We start from the raw sequence: 18232 nt of genomic DNA on the forward strand, positions 1-18232 counted from the left end.
TTTTAATTTTATATGTCAACCATCTCCCTCGTTTGTTTGCATGCTCAAAAAAGGTTTGCTTAGCTGCCTTTATTTTCATTGCCACTTCTTCATTTTCTATTAAGTTCATTTTATGTTTGTTCAACTCCATTAAATTTTTAATCTTTTTGTTTTGTGTATCTTTCGGTAATTCTTTCTCAAGTGTCTTATATTCTTCCTCCAGTTTTCCCTTATTTTCTCTTTTCTGTTTATTCTTTTTCCCCAAATAAGTCATAGCAAGTCCTCTCATGTACGCTTTCACCATGTCCCAAACATTTTTGTATCTTTTTTGTTTTCCTTAAAAAAGAAAAGTCTTTTTTTTCATATATTGCTGAAAGTCTTTTTCATTCAATGCAGTTTGGTTTAATGTCCATCTTGTTCTCTTTTTTTGTCCTTTCCATATGATTGTAACTGGTTGTGATCGGTCCATGTGCTTGTTTCTATGGCTATATTTTGTATATTTATAAATAAATCTGTTGATTTATCATATCAATTCTCGACCAGGACAGATGTCTGTTAGAGTAAAACGTGTATTGCTTCTTTTCCGGATATTTTTCTCTCCAAACATCAAATATATTTAGTTCGTCCACCATGTTATAAAAGGATTTTGGGAGTGTTCTTCTTAGAGTTTTTTTTTGTATTATAATCCAGCTCAGCCTTTACAATAGCATTAAAGTCTCCAATCATACATATGCTTTCTTATTCCAGTTCTATTATTTTCTTGTGTAATTTTAAATAAAAGTTCTCTTGGTTTTCATTTGGAGCATAGATCGCTACCAATAATGATTTTTTACAGTTCATAATTACTTCCACCATTAAGATTCGACCTTCTTCGTCTGAATATATCAATTTAGTTTATATTGCTTTCTGAATATATAATGCCACACCTCTTTTACTCTGATCCGCAAGTGAAGTATATAATTCTCCCAATTTTGGATATTCTAATAGATTTTTATGTTGTTTCCTAATATGAACTTCTTGCAAACAAATTATGTCCATTTTTAGTTTCCCCAGTTTATTTAGTGTTCTTTTCCTTTTTATGGTCGAGTTTAATCCATTTATATTTATCAAGATTGTTTTTATCTCTTCTTCCATGGTTATTTATTTAAAGTTTTGGCTGATCTCGTCATTCTCATCTCTCTTTGCTCTTTTGCCTCTTTTGCTTTTGCTCCTTCTCCCAAAGTCCTTTCCTCCTGTTCTTTGCTATACTCACCCCGTTGTTTCTCTATCTCATCTCCTTGGTGTCTAATTCCTCTTTTCCCTCTCAGCCTTTCTTCTTCTTGCTGTCCAAAGTAGTGATCATAAAAAAGTTCTGCTTTCTCTAATGTGTCTAGTCTATGTCTCTGTTCTTGCCAGTTTACCATTACTCCTTCTGGTATTAACCATCTAAAATTTATCCCTTTTTCAATTAAGCCTTTCATCAAAAATTGATACTCCTTTCTCAAGTCTTTCACTCTTCTTGGAATCTGCTTTAATATCACTATCTCTCTTCCTTTATATTTTATTGTGACATTTCACAGCTTCTGTAGTATATCTGCCCTTAACACTTTTTTAGTAAATCTTATATGAATCTCTCTAGGGAGCTTATTTCTCGTTGCGTATCTAGTATGTATTCTGAATATCTCATCTATATCATTAATTATCTTTTCCTTGCTTTCTGTTCTATCCCAGCCTATAGCCGTCCTTATTAAAGGCACAAGGACCAAACCTCCGTTGAGAAAATAGGCTGGAGACTCAAAACAAAACAAACCCCTTTTAATATGGGTGACAAACCTGCCAAATAGTCCAGAAACAAAAGCAGCAAAACACAATCCAAATGGAGGAAATTGTGCACACGAAACACGATGCAAACAGAAAAGTAGTCACCGGCAATACTAACAGAACATGATCCCATGAAGTACTTTGCAACGGTTGCCTTCAGCAACCAGCACCACCCACACCTTCCCTTTTTATACAGCAGTCCCAAGGCGTTGCCTCTCAGTGCCTTCTCCTTCCCTGGAGTTGTTGTATTGACTGCTGCTGATCTGCTCTCGCTAATTGCCGGCGTGTACGAGCATCAATCAATCTGTCCATCAGGTGTGAGTCCTCCAAGTCTGATTCATTCTCCCCACACAACTGAGCTTCATCAGGAACACGACTGGAGGGCCCAGGCTCTTCATCAAACCGTGAGTCTTGTAATTCATCAGAGCCTCTCTCTGACCCTGATGGCCCTTCAAATGCCTCCTCCACCTCCTCCTCAGATTCCCCAGACTCAGCTGTTGGGAACACAGGCTGGCACGGAATCATGACACTTTCCTCCAGTGCTTCTGCTAATATTTCCACCATCACGTCTGCTAAATTCTCTCCCTTTTCTTCTTCAACATTTTGGAATCTTAAGTAATAATCAGCTCTATCCATCTCTAGAGAGATAATCATTTTTTCCTGGTTCCTATCTATTAATGTTAGTCAATTGTCCCTCTCCTCTACTCTCTTATCTGTTGATTCAATTTTTCCTTCTGCTATCTGGAACCCAGGCAGACCTCCCCAAGCAGCTGAAAAGTGACGATCCTTCGGCAGCCCCCAAAGGATGTGTTGTACCGCCGCGATGTTCACTCTCTCTCCTTCCAGTTATAACTTTCTTTGCTGCTAGTTGTTCGCAGATCCTTTTTTTGATTATCTTTTCCAGGATCTTCCCAGGTATTGATGTTAGACTGATTGGTCTGTAGTATCCTGGGTCTGGTTTTTTTTCCTTTCTTGAAGATGGGAACCACATCAGCCCTTTTCCAATCCTCATGTACTTCCCCGGTGCTCCAGGATTTTTGAAAGATATGATGCAATGGTTCTGAGATAACATCTGCCAGTTCCTTCAGAACTCTGGGATGTAATCTGTTGGGTCCTGGTGATTTACATTTGTCAAGGTCAGATAGGTGTTCTCTTACCATTTTCTTGCTTATTTTAATTTTTGTTTCTAGTTTGTCTTTTGCAGTACTTTTTTTGGTATGTTGTGCTATAATTTCTTTTTGTGTGAAGACTGATGCAAAGAATGAGTTAAGCAGTATTTTAAACGGTATGCACTGAGGTTCTTTTACACATTTAAACAAACCATTTAGTCAAGATAAATTAATATTAGAAAATTTAATGAGAAGTTTAAAATAGCAAGAACTATAAAAGAGATACACCAAAGAACTTCTAGACATCTTCAATTTAAACTCCAATCACTGTGATAAGACCATTGTGATAGATTAGCAGACAAGAAACTCAATTTTTCTCCACCACTTCTTGGAAAGAAAGAAGTCTTCAGGTTTTATCAGTACCCAAGTAATTGTTCTGGAAAGCAAGGCTAAGTCAGTCATGAAAGGGCAACCAAACCCAAGGAAAGTCTAGGATCCAGAGTGTTTCTTGATGTCTCTTACTCCAGATTAATTCCAACTGAGGCTAGAGCCTCCACAGCCCATTGGGGATAGCTGCTGGAGTTCCCATACATAGTCTTCATGAAATTCTGAACAAATTGTGGAAACTTTTGCTCAGTTATATTCTCACGGATCAAATGCATCAGGTTCATCTGGAGAAAAAAAAAGAATAGGCACTAGACAGAAGGAAATATATTGGTAGTGGGAAGAATAAACAATTATAAACTAAACTAGCTAACCAATTGGTAAGTTAGAGACTATGTAGAGCAGATATATCAAACTTGTGAGTCGCATGACGTCGCGTGATATATCGGAGCTTTTTCTCCATTGCCGGCAATGGGGCGGGCACGGTTTCCTGGTGACGCATCTGACCTGCGGGCCGGCAGTTTGACACCCCTAGTGTAGAGCATGGATAAAGACCTCCAAGAATCATCTGCTTTATATGGGCGGCCCTTATTGCCTAATCTGAAGCCTTTATCCTTCAAATCTTCAATAGCTTCTAAAGAAAACTCTTTCTCTGTTATTACTGGCTACTCATGCTGGGTTATCGAGTGCTATGCTCAAATAGGAAGACAGCATGTACAGGACAAAAAACTGAGAACTGACAATCTCTCTGAAGGACAAGCATGCAAACAGAAGGCATATTCTACAAATACCTTGGCAATTTTAAGGTTATGAACCTCAGTTCCCAGAATTCCCCAGCCATCGACACTGAGAATCACTGATCTAGAAGGAATGCTCAAGAAGCATCCCAACAGCACATTTTCTCTAACAGGAAAAATCCTGACATGTCTACTGCCTACTGATCTGACCTATATCTCTAGAGGTACCACCTGTGGTACACTGGCACCTGTCAGGTGGTACGCGACCATCCTAGAAAAATGGTAGCGGGGGAGGGGAATGAGCTGAACCAGTGGCAGCACCACACAAGCCTGAGCGAGAGATGGCTGGAGCTATAGGGCTGTCAGGGCTCAGTGGAAGCGCCAGGATCAGCGCTAGGCTCCAGCTGGAGCTCAGCGCTGATCCTAGCGCTTCTGCTGAGCCCAGAAGAAGTGCCAATCAGCTGGAATGTTGCAGCATCTCCAGGGTCTTGTGATTTACATTCAGATGCTTGGCAACTGATTCATATTTATGACGATCACAGTGTCCCAGGGTCATGTGAAGTGACCAAAACCTGCTGCAACCACCCAGCAGACAGGGGGAATAAAAACCAAACACCCCCCCCACCCCACCCCTGCTGCCAATCCTCAACAGAAATGCTCACAACAATGAAAACCTCGGACAGGAGGAAGCGCGCCGCCAGGTGGGCAGGCAGGTGTCTTGCTTGGTTGTGCCTTGGGGGGCACTTTTTTCAGTGCCATTGTAACTTCAAACAGTCACTAAGCGAACTGTTATAAGTCGAGGACTACCTGTACTTTATCACTTTTTTCCTTTTTGGGGGGGTCATCAAGTTTTTGACACCTTGCTAGGCAACTGGTGGTACTCGGATATTGCCATATCCTAAAAGTGGTACAATGGGTGAAAAGGTTGAAAAGCCCTGCTCTAGAGAGCCAGTTTGGTCTAGTGGTTAATTACCAGACTAGAAACCAGGAGACTGTGAGTTCTAGCCCCGCCTTAGGTATGAAAGCCGGCTGGGTGACCTTGGGCCAGTCACCCTCTTTCAATCCAATGCACCCCACAGAGTTGTTGTTGTGGGGAAAATAGGAAGATGGAGTATTTAGCTATATTCACCGCCTTGATTTATTTATAAAAATAATAAAGGGCAAATATAAATAAATAAAGCATCTGCCTTAGTGGTGAAAGTACAAACCAAAGAACTGCTCCATGTCAAATGAAATACAGAATAATTGCTTCCTGCTTTATCCGACTTACACTATGCATTTGTTGTCATGAAAGGGAATATAGAGAGTAATGGTTTCCATCTCCTCTTACAGAAAGATAAGGATGACAGAGGACCCTTTTTTGCAAGTACTGGATCCAGCCTCCAAACAGATCCAGTTCTACATAGCTGCTGGGGGAACATCACATCATCTATCTTAATTATATAAATTATATAATTATATAAACAAAACTCCTGATTTATATGGCAGAATCCTATGTGAGACTATAAGGCAGGCACCTCATCTCAAGGATTTATACTCTATCAGCAAGCACATACTAGCTGATAGATATGATTTATTTAGATCAGAGTTTGCATGTTGTATGAAACTAGCTATTGTTGTTTGTACACTGTGGCTTATACCTGAGTGAGTTGTATAAATCCAGCCATCTAGGGTTAACACAGTTAAGCAAATTCCAGCTTACTATGATGTGTAAGCCTAATTGCAACATATACATAATAAATTATGTAAACTGATAAATTTTTGTATAATATACTATACAGTCTCTTTCATTATAAGTAATGATCTGCAAAGGATAGAAAAGAATAAACAAAACAAAGGATTAGATAAGGAAAAAAAGTAAGAAAACACAGCTAAACTGAACTTCTCAAATTTAGTTAAGAAAATTTGGATTATGATTGCATAGACAGATGTCATGGAACTTAAGAGAATAGACTGGAGTTTAAAAAGTGAGCAAGAGAAAAAAGCTTTCTGCCCACTTTGATAAAGTTATGGTACAAGATAGAAAAGCCAACTTAGCATTTAGACTTATATGCCGCTTCATAGTGGTTTATAGCACTCTCTAAGTGGTTTACAGAATCAGCATATTGCTCCCAACAATCTGGGTCCTCATTTTACTAACCTTAGAAGGATGGAAAGCTGAGACAACCTTGAACTGGTCAGGATTGAATTCCTGGCAGTGGGCAGAGTCAGCCTGCAATACAGCATTATAACCACAGCACTGTCACAGTTCACCTATTGCAGGGCTTTTCAACCAATGGTACGGGTACCACCTGTGGTACATTGGCACCTGGCAGGTGGTACGCGACCATCCTAGAAAAGTGGTAGCGGGGGAGGGGAATGAGCTGAACCGGTGGCAGCACCGCACAAGCCTGAGCGAGAGACGGCTGGAGCTGCAGGGCTGTCAGGGCTCAGCGGAAGCGCCAGGATTAGTGCTTCTTCGGGACTGTCAGGGCTCAGTGGAAGCGCCAGGATCAGCGCCAGCCTCCAGCTGGAGCTCGGCACTGATCCTGGCGCTTCTGCTGAGCCCAGAAGAAGCGCCGATCAACTGGAATGAAGCTTTTTTTTTTGGTCATCAGGTTTTTGACACCTTGCTAGGCGACTGGTGGTACTCGGATATTGCCATATCCTAAAAGTGGCACAATGGGTCAAAAGGTTGAAAAGCCTTGACCTATTGCACCCATTTTCTTATTCCTATTTCACAGCCCATATGTCGCAGGTCCCTCCTATGAAGTGCATTAGCTTTATTGCTGCCCATTTAGCAGAAGTTTTATGGCCTCTGAACAGACTGACCTGGTACGCAATATTATGGATGGTAATGTGATGCTTGGCAGCTGAATCAATAGGATAGAGAGCATTCAAGAAAGCTCGACTATATCTGTTAAGACACAAAAAAACAAGGAGATCCTCTTGTGACCCTAGTTTTATGGAAGAATTTTGATACATCAAGAGCTAGAGAATAAGGGGAAAATGTTTTTGTTCCTTTACAAGATAAAATACAGAAAATTAGACCTAATATTAGCTGAGTGAAGTTATATCAGACAATTCAGACATCAGTACTTTTACAAGACGGAGAATCCAGGTGCATTTCTGTGGCCATTAATTGAATAAAAGAGGAAAAATACAAAGATTATTGTGTAGCATGGAGAAATCAAAGAAAATTTAAGATGAGTTAGCTGGAATTGTCAAACTGAAGACAATTCTAAATTAAACATTTTATTGCATTTTTATCCCACTTAGTATGATGTCACCACATTTTATCTTCACATCACTGGATGAGATGAATTGGTCTGAGAAAGCGCATGTAGCTGATAAAGATTATATGCTGAGTAAATGAGGGTTTATGACTAAATGAGGGTCTGAATTTAATTTTTCCTGGATAAACAAGAGCTCTTTTTTGCCATTTCTATTTTTTAAAAAATCCATTCCAACCCAAGCACACAAACCTCTGGCAGGTAGGGCAAGCACAGTTTTCATCAATGGGCCGGAAATCCTTGGCATATTGCTTGTTCTTCAGCTGTAGGGAGCCCCAAGGGACCAAAGCTGAACCAAAGCGCTGGAAATAGAAAGAGGCCTGTATATTTCAGAGATACCACTGAAAACAACACTGGTTCCCTAGGAGTGGGTATTTTAAATCTCTTCAGAATTCCCCCCTCATTTTACAGTCATTCAATGCCAATCTGTTTCTTTGCATCAACTGGTGAAACTGCATTCAACTTGCCATTCCATTTCCTCCCAAGTTGATGCATGTACTTACTGCTGTCCTTGTGGGATAGACACAGTCAAACATGTCACAGCCGAGGGCTACACACACTACCAGATCAGTAGCATAACTTTGAACAGAACAGAGATGGGAAACATGCATCAGGTGAGCAACTGCAAAAGGTGGCTATCTTTATCCCATTTAATAACATGGGTTTGTTTGTTCCTACCCAACTCCCATAAGGTAGCGAGGCTTGTTCTTTGGGAGATGTTTTGTGCTGAGGGCTACTATCCTCCAGAAGTGATCTTTCGCCTCACCACCACTCAGACCTCCAATAGCAAAGCCTGGCACATCTCGTTTAGTCATCTCTAGCAGGAAAGAAAAAGAGACAGATGAAGGAAATTAGAGTATCTAAAGATTATCTGTTGTAAGTTTTACAAATTATTTTGACAAACAAATGGCCAGGAGATATTTGAAAAGCTTCAGAGTTTATCCTGTAGAACAGTGGTGGCGAACCTATGGCACGAGTGCCAGAGGTTGCACTTGGAGCCCTCTCTGAGGGCATGCACGCCGTCGCCCCAGCCCCACCTCCCCCTGCAGCCCCCTCCTCACCAGCAGCCCCCCCAGAGGAGAGTCACCCTCGGGTGCAGCCCACACGGAGCAGCGCAGCCAAGCACATGGCAGCTGGGCAGCAGATGCTGCTGCAGGGCGTGGGCGGAGGGCATGGTTACCATGGTGCTGCAGGGCCGCCTGGGCAATCTGCGGCGGGCCGTGAATGGCCCTGAGGGTGGGTGGGGTGAGGGCGGAGCAGGGCGGGGGAGGGTGGATGGAGCGGGGGCGGGATGGGGTGGTTTTTGGGCACTCGGTCTCTAAAAGGTTCGCCATCACTGCTGTAGAACAATCAGAATCACAGATAAGACTTTTCAGTCATCCCAATTCTCTTTTAGTCTGTTCTAAAGTAGTGGCAGTTTAAAGAAGCTGGAATTGCCCAGTTTCAAAATAAAAGTGATCTTACCTTCCAGACATTTGTTTCGAAGAATAGGATCCAGCCCACCCTGAATAATAGCAAATAAATTCTGCTGGTTAGGTTTGCTGTGTGCTGCAATACATCTGTCCAACCAGCGAATAGACCTACAACAAACATTTTATTAATTGCATTTGTTATTTCATTATAATTATAGAACTTATATCCAATCAAATTTGCAACTGAGTGCTTTATAGCAGTTTACTTAAATAGATTTTATTTAACTCTTTGATCTGAATGCTGTTGCTATAGTTGAAATTTCACTCAATACATTTTGGAAGTATTGAGATTCCTGTGCTTTTATACATTTATATTTATAAAGAAGTTGATAGAAAATAGATAAAGCTGGCACAATTTATTTACCCAATAACTAGAATACTGTGCTTTAATATCTTTTTTGTGGACTAATGCCAGGTTGTTTTAAAAATAGTGTCTTTTGATGTTAAAATCAAAATATAATTTTAATTGTAAATATTTAGCAGAAAATATTCTGAATGGATGGTTAAGATTGCTTTGCTATTGGAGATGCAATTCAAAAGATTCTGCACTTATCCTACTGCTGCCACCATTGAAATTCTGAAATTCATAAAGTTATTTGCATGGATTAAAACAATTTCTCCTTCACAATAAGCAATATATTCTCTTGACTATATCCCAGCAAGTAAAGTAAAGTCTTCCTTATAGCCAGTTTAACTCTTGGTGGGTAAGAACATGTTCGTAACATATGTTTTGGGCTGTAATATGGAAATGGTTCCAGGATTTCTGGACATCTCCTTGTTTATCTTTATGAGAAAGTCAGCTACTTGTAGTTGCTTCCATATTTGGAATTAAAGTGTCAGGAATTTTGGACATTTTACAGATATAGCATAAATTGATAAAATGTATTATTTGCAAACATATGAATTAGTTCTTTTGCAACCATAGCTGGAGGAAGAAGGAAGAAAGATTTGACTATTATGGTCAAATTTCCTCAAATAGTTCTATTTTATCAATTTCCAGATTTTTTTCTTTTAACTTTCTCCAAATAATGTGAAATTCAAGTCTAAGAGCTTCCTGAAACTAAATGCTTCTTTTATATTCTTTAGCTTCAGTCCCACCCCACTTCCAGTCCAGGATAAAATGATAACATTGCATATATTAGTCTATCTTTGCATGTATCTACAAGTTCTACTGGACAAATTCCTCTAAACTTCTCTAAGCAATTATTCTGCTGGGTTCAGGGCCGATTGGAAATTGATGTTCAATATCTCTGGAGGCACTAATATGGATAAAGCAGGTGAAGTAATCTTTTGTAGCCATCAGTTATTCACTTTTGACATATTCTTATTCAGTCAAAGAGGGAACTGGGAATGCGACAATAATGTATATTGGCATATCTGTCTCCCTTCTTTCTTGTTTTCAAGTTGGAATTTGGAACATTTTATTCAACAAGGGTTTAGAAAGTTCCAAGACAACACTGCATAATAGCCATCCTTTAAAATTGTTTAAATTGTTAAGTTTCCAAGATTTTAGCAATCTCAAAAGATTTAATGCCAAGCAAGGTCTTTGGACAATCTTATTTAGAAACATCTAACCTGAAATGGAAAGAGATCTCTAGTGTTGATCCAGAAGCTTTTTCCAGCCCTTTTATCTGAGAGGTGCTAACGAAAGAAAGAATGTGTGTGGGGATTAGTTAAGATCAGAAACCGCGGGCTACAGAACAGAAGGGAAACTTTGCCCTTCAAACTGATTGGAGAACGTGATTTAGGACTGCAAATTAGAGGAGGGAAATATGATTGAATATTATGTGCTCAGGGGAGGAGAATTCAGATCTTAGCAGCCACCATGCTGTGCTGACACTTTGTTTCACGATTAAAGACTTTTTAGGATAAACAATGCCTTGAAGTTCTGTGAAGTGTTTCATTAGTCTGAACCTTGACATCATTCCAAGATCCACTTTCTTTTCAAACTACCTGGGGTCCTGAATTCCAGCCGTTGTCTCTAGACTTGAGAGAAGCTGGCAAAGATTCAGAAGGAAATTTCATTATGAGAAAAGAGAACCTGCTTGAATACGATGACCCAGCAGCTGCTGATACCCCAGAGGGGGAAGCAACAGACAGCATGCTGTGGGAGGATGAGTTTTGGCAGCTAAATGGCTGGCCATCAGCCCAGGCCCTGCCCAGGGGAGACTCCAGATGCCTCGAGACTGCCTTGCCACCCTCAAAGGCTTCAAAAGCAGACCGGTGGAGAGCTATCAGATCATCTGCCACTGAAGGTTCAGGTGAGTCACTGGAAAGATTTGAAAAGCTAAAGATGAGAAGCAGAAATCAACTCCTGCAGAGAGGAGCCTACAGCCCCTCCATTGCAGATCAGACAGCCTTCCAGACTCTGTCTTCCCCCGCCAGGGCCTCCAGCCCTGAAGAGAGAGAGAATCCCAGTCTGAGGCCTCTGCAGCAATGGGGAATTTGGCATCCCCCGCAGGTGGATGGTCAGTAGCTTCTGAGCTTGCCACAGCTAATGGAGGCCTTGCAACAGCTTTGGATGGTACAGAAGCCAGGAGATCAGCAGCTGGTGGGAGGACGACCACAGCAAGGAGACTGGTTACTGCCCCCAAACTTACAGCTACCGCTGAGGGGCCTACAGCAGCAGGGGGCGTGGCCACAGCCGCTGAACGTGCAACCCCTGGGCATGCAACAGCAGTCAGGATGGGACCAACAGCAGTCAGGATGGGACCAACTGGGGGTGCAACAGCCACAGTGGGAGGGCTCCACCATTCAGAGCAACCTTCAATGGGGACCCAGAAAAGCTGATTTTCTTCCTCAATCAAGTGCACTCTCATTTGAACCGCTGGGCCTATCTCTACCCGGACCCAGGCGCTATGGTCGATGTGATTGCGTTTAGCCTAGAGGGAGAAGCATCCAGATGGCAGAACAATTTATATAAAGAGCAAGGCCCCGAATTGAAGGAGCCCCACCTCTTCCTCCTAGGGCTGAGAGAAAGATTTGAGGACCCATCCATTGGCCTCAAAGCAGGAGAACAAATCCACAAAATAAAACAAGCCGGCAGGCCTGCCCTGGAGTATGTATGAGAGTTTCGCGAGATAGCAGGTCAGATAGAGGGGTGGCCTGAGCAATCCCTAATTCATCACTTCATTGAGGAATTAGACGACCACCTCTTTCAGGCCTGCATCTATTGAGCAGTACCTGATCAGCTGCAAGAATGGTACCAGGCAGCGGTGAAGCTAGATGTTCAGCTCGCCCGCTATAAGAAGCCTCCCGTACCTGAATCTGAGCCGAAGGCAGAGCAACCCGAACGGCAATCACCCCCACGAAAACCTTCAACTACTGCGATGGCTAAAAGACCCAGGCCACCTGCAGGCCCGTCAATTAAGTGTTTCCAGTGTGGACAGGAGAGACATCGAGCAGCAAATTGTCCAGTCCCCTACCCCCAACAACAGAGCAGATCGGCGAGAAAGAAACCAGCCCAGCAGCTAACAAGAGAGAAATCCAACCGGGTCACGCAGGAACCTATTGCCCAGGTCACACCCCACACAGGAGGACGCCGGGACTTTGGGTGGACCTGCCCCCGCTCTACCCTCCTTTTACAGCGATGACGAAGGGAAGAACGACCCGATGGTGAGTCGACATGTCCCGCCTTTTTTACTGCCCGCCAAACTTATAATCCCTAAATTGGGGGCACAAATAGACTTAAACGTACTAATCGATTCTGGATGCTCCCAATGCATCATTAGCTTGCCATTTGGCATGAAATTGGGTATACGAGCAAAACTGCTCTCCAACCCCGTGAGGTTTGAGCAAGCCGATGGCTCCCTGATGGGAGGGACTCTTGTCACGCAATTAACTGAGCCCCTACGCCTAGAAATAGGTGAGCACTGGGAGTTTATTCACTTCCTGGTGGCTCCAAAAATGACTGAGGCAATGATCATAGGATTAGCCTGGTTGGACAAATGGAAACCGTTTATCTGGTGGGAGAAAGGAATGAGAACTGTGAGACTACCTATAGGGCCTAAACCTCCCATTGATTCAACCGACGTTAAGGACACTTTAGCCACCAAATGAGCGAGTGCACTTGGCTGCCTCACCGCCACCAGGCGAACCACTCATCCCCGGCGAATACCGGGACCTAGAGAAGGCATTCAGTGAAAAAGAAGGCGATGTCCTGCCCCCTCACAGACCCAATGACTGCTCTATTGAACTGGTGCCAGGAGCCAAACTCCCACGACCGAGAATGTACACTATGTCCCCCCTCGAAATGGATGAGTGCAGCGATATGTGAACAAAAACATAGCGAGGGGATTCATTGAACGGGCCAAATCTACCGTGGAGCCCCTGTGTTATATAAAGAAAAAAAAGATGGGTCTCTTCGTCTTTGCGTGGATTATAAAAGTCTGAACGCGGTGAGTGTGGAAAATAAATACCCCCTCCCCCTCCTGAAGGACTTACTAACCCACCTGGTAAACGGGAGCATCTTCACTAAATTAGACCTGAGGGAGGCATATTACCGGGTGAGAATGAAACAGGGAGACGAGTGGAAAACCACCTTCAACTGCCCCATGGGGAGCTAATAATTCAAAGTCATGCCTTTTGGACTACAGGGGGCACTAGCCGTATTCATGCAGTTGATTAATGAGATGCTACATGATCACTTGTACAAAGGGGTTCTGGTGTATCTTGATGATATCCTGATATACAGCATGAATATGACTGATCACATAAAGATGGTGAGAGAAGTGTTAAAGAAACTATTGAACGCCAAGCTTTATGCCAAATTGTCAAAATGTGAATTTCACCAGACCCGATTAGATTATCTTGGCTACAGAATTTCCAACTAGGGTGTTGAAATGGATCCAGCCAAAGTGAGATCTATAATTGAGTGGCAGCCCCCAAAGACTCGGAAACAGCTTCAGAGCTTTTTAGGTTTTGCCAACTTCTATCATCAATTCATCCCCTCCTTTGCTGAGATTTCCCTACCCCTTACAGAATTACACAAAACAGGCAAAGGAGGAGGAAAACTGTGACCGAGCCAGCCACTTCCATGGACTATGAGCTGTCAAACAGCTTTTGAGAATTTAAAGAGACTATTTGCTGCTGAACAGGTCCTAAAACACCCCTGCCCAGGGGAACCCTTTGTAATCCAAGCTGACACCAGCGACGTGGAAGTTGGAGCCGTATTACTGCAAAAGAACAAAAGTGGAGTTCTACAACCCTGCGCCTACACCTCTAAAAAATGTACTGAAAGCGAGAGGAGGTGGGCAATCTGGGAGAAGGAGGCCTTTGCAATTAGGTGGGGGCTGTTAAACTAGCGACACTATCTAGAAGGGAGCAAGGTGCCATTTGAAGTATGGACAGATCACAAAAATCTAGAAGCACTGAAAACTCCCTGCAAATTGTCCCCAAAGCAAGTGTGGTGGGCACAGTACTTTAACCGTTTCAACTTCACTCTAAAGTACATACTGGGAGGAAAAAACTTCCTAGCTGATGCACTATCCCGATTACCCCAGTACAAAACCGAACGCGAGGAGGTTAACAAGGCAATTATCTCCAATCCACAAACTGCCGTTCAACTTACATCTCACAGGGTCCCTAATCCTGATGACCCTAGGGTAAAGAAAATAAAACAAGAGCTCCTCACTGATCAATGGTTCAAAGATAATCAAACCTCCCTAACATGCAATGATGGTTTGGTTTACAACTGTATCTGCCTGAAGCCCTCTGTATAATGCTCTCAAACACAGCCATGACGTAAAACAGGCTGGGAACTTTGGATATTTAAAAACTCTACACCTCATCCGCCTGCAATTTTGGTGGCCGGGGCTAAAACGAGATGTGGAAAACTATGTCAGGAGTTGTACTGTATGTGCCACAATGAAAAGAATTCCAGGGAAACCCCCTGGGCTACTGCAACCAGTGGCAGACCCCTCTCAACCATGGGTAGAAATAGCTATGGACTTTATAGTAGACCTACCTGAAAGTAGAGGAAATACTGTCATCTGGACTGTGATAGACCTGTTCTCGAAGCAGGCTCATTTCATCGCCTGCAAAGGACTCCCATCTGCCCAACGACTGACTAAATTGTTCCTGAAACATATCTACTTGCTGCAATCTCGATAGCACATCAGTTAGGAATTTTTTTCCTCCCAGTATGTATTTTAGAGTGAAGTTGAAACGGTTAAAGTACTATGCCCACTGCACTTGCTTTGGGGACAGTTTGCAAGGAGTTTTCAGTGCTTCTAGATTTTTGTGATCTGTCCATACTTCAAATGGCACCTTGCTCCCTTCTAGATAGTGTCGCCAGTTTAACAGGCCCCACCTAATTGCAAAGGCCTCCTTCTCCCAGATTGCCCACCTCCTCTCGCTTTCAGTACATTTTTTAGAGGTGTAGGCGCAGGGTTGTAGAACTCCACTTTTGTTCTTTTGCAGTAATACGGCTCCGACTGCCACGTCGCTGGCATCGGCTTGAATTACGAAGGGCTTCACTGGGCAGGAGTGCTTTAGGACTGGCTCAGCAGCAAATAGTCTTTTTAAATTCTCAAAAGCTGTTTGACATCCCATCGTCCATGCTAGTGGTTGGCCCAGTCGCGGCTTTCCTCCTCCTTTGCCTGTTTTGAGTAGTTCTGTAAGGGGTAGGGAAATCTCGGCAAAGGAGGGGATGAATTGACGATAGAAGTTGGCAAAACCTAAAAAGCTCTGAAACTGCTTGTGAGCCTTTGGGGGCTGCCATTCAATTATAGTTTTTACTTTGGCTGGGTCCATTTCTACACCCTAGTTGGAAATTCTGTAGCCAAGATAATCTAATCGGGTCTGGTGAAATTCACATTTTGACAATTTGGCATTCAATAGTTTATTTAACACTTCTCTCACCAGCTTTATGTGATCAGTCATATTCGTGCTGTTATCAGGATATCATCAAGATACACCAAAACCCCTTTGTACAAGTGATCGTGTAGGACCTCATTAATCAACTGCATAAATACGGCTGGGGGCCCTTATAGTCCAAATGGCATGACTTTGAATTGATAGTTCCCCTTGGGGCAGTTGGCAGTTTTCCACTCGTCTCCCTCCTTTATTCTCACCTGGTTATATGCCTCTCTCAGGTCTAATTTAGTGAAGGTACTCCCCTAAGCCAGATGGGTTAATAAGTCCTTTAGGAGGGGGTATTTATTTTTCACACTCACAGCGTTGGGACCATTATACTCTACGCAGAGACAAAGAGACCCATCTTTTTTTTCTTTGAACAACACAGGGGCTCCCCCAGTAGACTTGCCTTGTTCAATGAACCCCCTCACTAGGTTTTTATTCATGTATCGTTGCATCTCCTCCATTTTGAGGGGGGGACATAGCATACATTCTTGGTCGTGAGAGTTTAGCTCCCGGCAACAGTTCTATTGAACAATCATTGGGTCAGTGAGGGGGCAGGGTATCGCATTCTTTCTCACTGAATGCTTCTGCCAGGTCCCGATACTCGCTGGGGATGATTGGCCTGCCTCGTGGCAGTGAGGTAGCCAAGTGCGCTCGCTCATTTGGTGGCCTAAAGTGTCCTGCAACGTCAGTTGAATCAGTGGGAGGTTTAGGTCCTATAGGTAGTCTCACAGTTCTCATTCCTTTCTCCCACCAGATAAACGGTTTCCATTTGTCCAACCAGGCTAATCCTAGCATCACAGCCTCATTCATTTTGGGGGCCACCAGGAAGCGAATAAACTCCCATTGCTCACCTATTTCTAGGCATAGGGTCTCAGTTAATTGCGTGACTAAAGTCCCTCCCATCGGGGAGCCATCGCCTTGCTCAAACCTCACAGGTTTGGAGAGCTGTTTCGCCCATAGGTCCATTTTCATGGCAAATGGCAGGCTAATGATGCACCGGGAGCATCCAGAATTGATTAGCATGTTTAAGTCTATTTGTGCCCCTGATTTAGGGATTATAAGTTTGGTGGGCAGTGAAAAAGGCGGGACATGTCAGCTCACCATCGGGTCGTTCTCTCCGTCGTCGCTGTCAAAGGAGGGTAGAGCGGAGGCAGGTCCACCCGGAGTCCCAGCGTCCTCCTGTGTGGGGGATGTGACCTGGGCAACAGGTTCCTGCGTGATCCGGGTGGATTTCTCTCTTGTTAGCCACTGGACAGGTTTCTTTCTCACTGCAGGTCCCGGTCTGCTCTGTTGTTGGGGATAGGGGACTGGACAGTTTGCTGCTCGATGTCCCTCCTGTCCGCATCGGAAACACTTAATTGACGGGCCTACAGGTGGCCTGGGTCTTTCAGCCATCACAGTAGTTGAAGGTTTTCGTGGGGGTGATTGCCGTTCGGGTTGCTCTGGCTTCGGCTCGGATTCAGGTGCGGGAGGCTTCTTATAGCGAGCGAGCTGAACGTCTAGCCCAGGGGTAGGCAACCCAAAACACTCAAAGAGCCACTTGGACCCGTTTCCCACTGAAAACAAAACACTGGGAGCCGCGAAACCCTTTTGTCATCTAAAATGAAGATAACACTGCATATATCCTTTTTACCTTTATTATAGGTTTGTGTGTGTGTGTGTATGTATATGTGTGTGTGTATATATATATATATATATATATTAAAAGAATAAAACCGAGCACCAAGAGGAGTAAAGTATAAAAGTTTAAAAATTTAATAAGCCGAGCTTTCGTCAGAACCCGTCTGACATCATCAGGGTGTTAAAACAGCAGTCTGGGAGAAACCCTTATAAAGTGTGTGTGTCAATTGCCTGCATCCGGCTTCTGCTACGCGTCATCGGACCCAGCTGCTCCTGCCGTGCTAGAGGCAAGGTGCTAGAGGCAAGGTGCCTACTCCCGTGTAGGGGGTCCCTCTAGCACGGTAGGAGCAGCTGGGTCCGATGACGCGTAGCAGAAGCCGGATGCAGGCAATTGACACACACACTTTATAAGGGTTTCTCCCAGACTGCTGTTTTAACGCCCTGATGATGTCAGACTGGTTCTGACGAAAGCTCGGCTTATTAAATTTTTAAACTTTTATACTTTACTCCTCTTGGTGCTCGGTTTTATTCTTTTACTATGATTCCCAAGAGTCGGATTTTTAGCATAATTAATCTTCAGCAATAAAAACAAAAATACGACTCTTGGGAATATTCATTATAAAACAAAGCGACCACCAAGAGAAATCTATAAAACATATAGAGTTTAATCTACCAAGCTTTCGTCAAGTACACTTGACATCATCAGGGTTAAAAAGGCAAATGCTGGGAAGGTTTATATACAGTCGTTCAACGCCTGCTTCCGGCTCCTGGAGCGTGTAACCGGCCCCAGCTGATCCTCCCGTACTTCAAGCGTGCTGCCTGCTTTGATGTCCGGCTCCTTTTTCTGAATTCGCGTCCTTTTGAGTGCTGTTACATTCATTATCAGGGTGTTAGGCAGATTCGATGGTAAGGCATCCTTGCTTCCCCTGCATACGGCTCCCCCGCTGCTATATGTGTGTCTATCTCTGAGGAGTGGGGGGGAATGTAAGTTGTTTCCT

General features: G+C 43.4%; 1 protein-coding gene across 2 annotated transcripts in view; it reads right to left on the bottom strand.

The window, feature by feature from the left end:
• Positions 1-3045: 3045 nt before the first annotated feature.
• The window catches only part of QTRT1 (queuine tRNA-ribosyltransferase catalytic subunit 1), an 80167-nt gene continuing 64980 nt past the window's right edge, over positions 3046-18232 (bottom strand). The window contains exons 5-10 of one of the 2 annotated variants that reach the window (XM_015827519.1): positions 8746-8861; positions 7960-8098; positions 7785-7860; positions 7474-7583; positions 6821-6905; positions 3046-3559 (exon numbers count right to left, since the gene is read on the bottom strand). In XM_015827519.1, coding sequence (XP_015683005.1) covers positions 3407-3559; positions 6821-6905; positions 7474-7583; positions 7785-7860; positions 7960-8098; positions 8746-8861 — 679 coding nt within the window. In that variant the 3' untranslated portion in view covers positions 3046-3406. The remainder of the gene's footprint in view (positions 3560-6820; positions 6906-7473; positions 7584-7784; positions 7861-7959; positions 8099-8745; positions 8862-18232) is intronic. The other variant, XM_015827524.1, reaches the window with a different exon arrangement.

This window comes from Protobothrops mucrosquamatus, unplaced genomic scaffold (assembly GCF_001527695.2).
Source record: "Protobothrops mucrosquamatus isolate PMUCROS unplaced genomic scaffold, P.Mucros_1.0 scaffold_215, whole genome shotgun sequence".
In the NCBI taxonomy this organism is placed as follows: Eukaryota; Metazoa; Chordata; class Lepidosauria; order Squamata; family Viperidae; genus Protobothrops; species Protobothrops mucrosquamatus.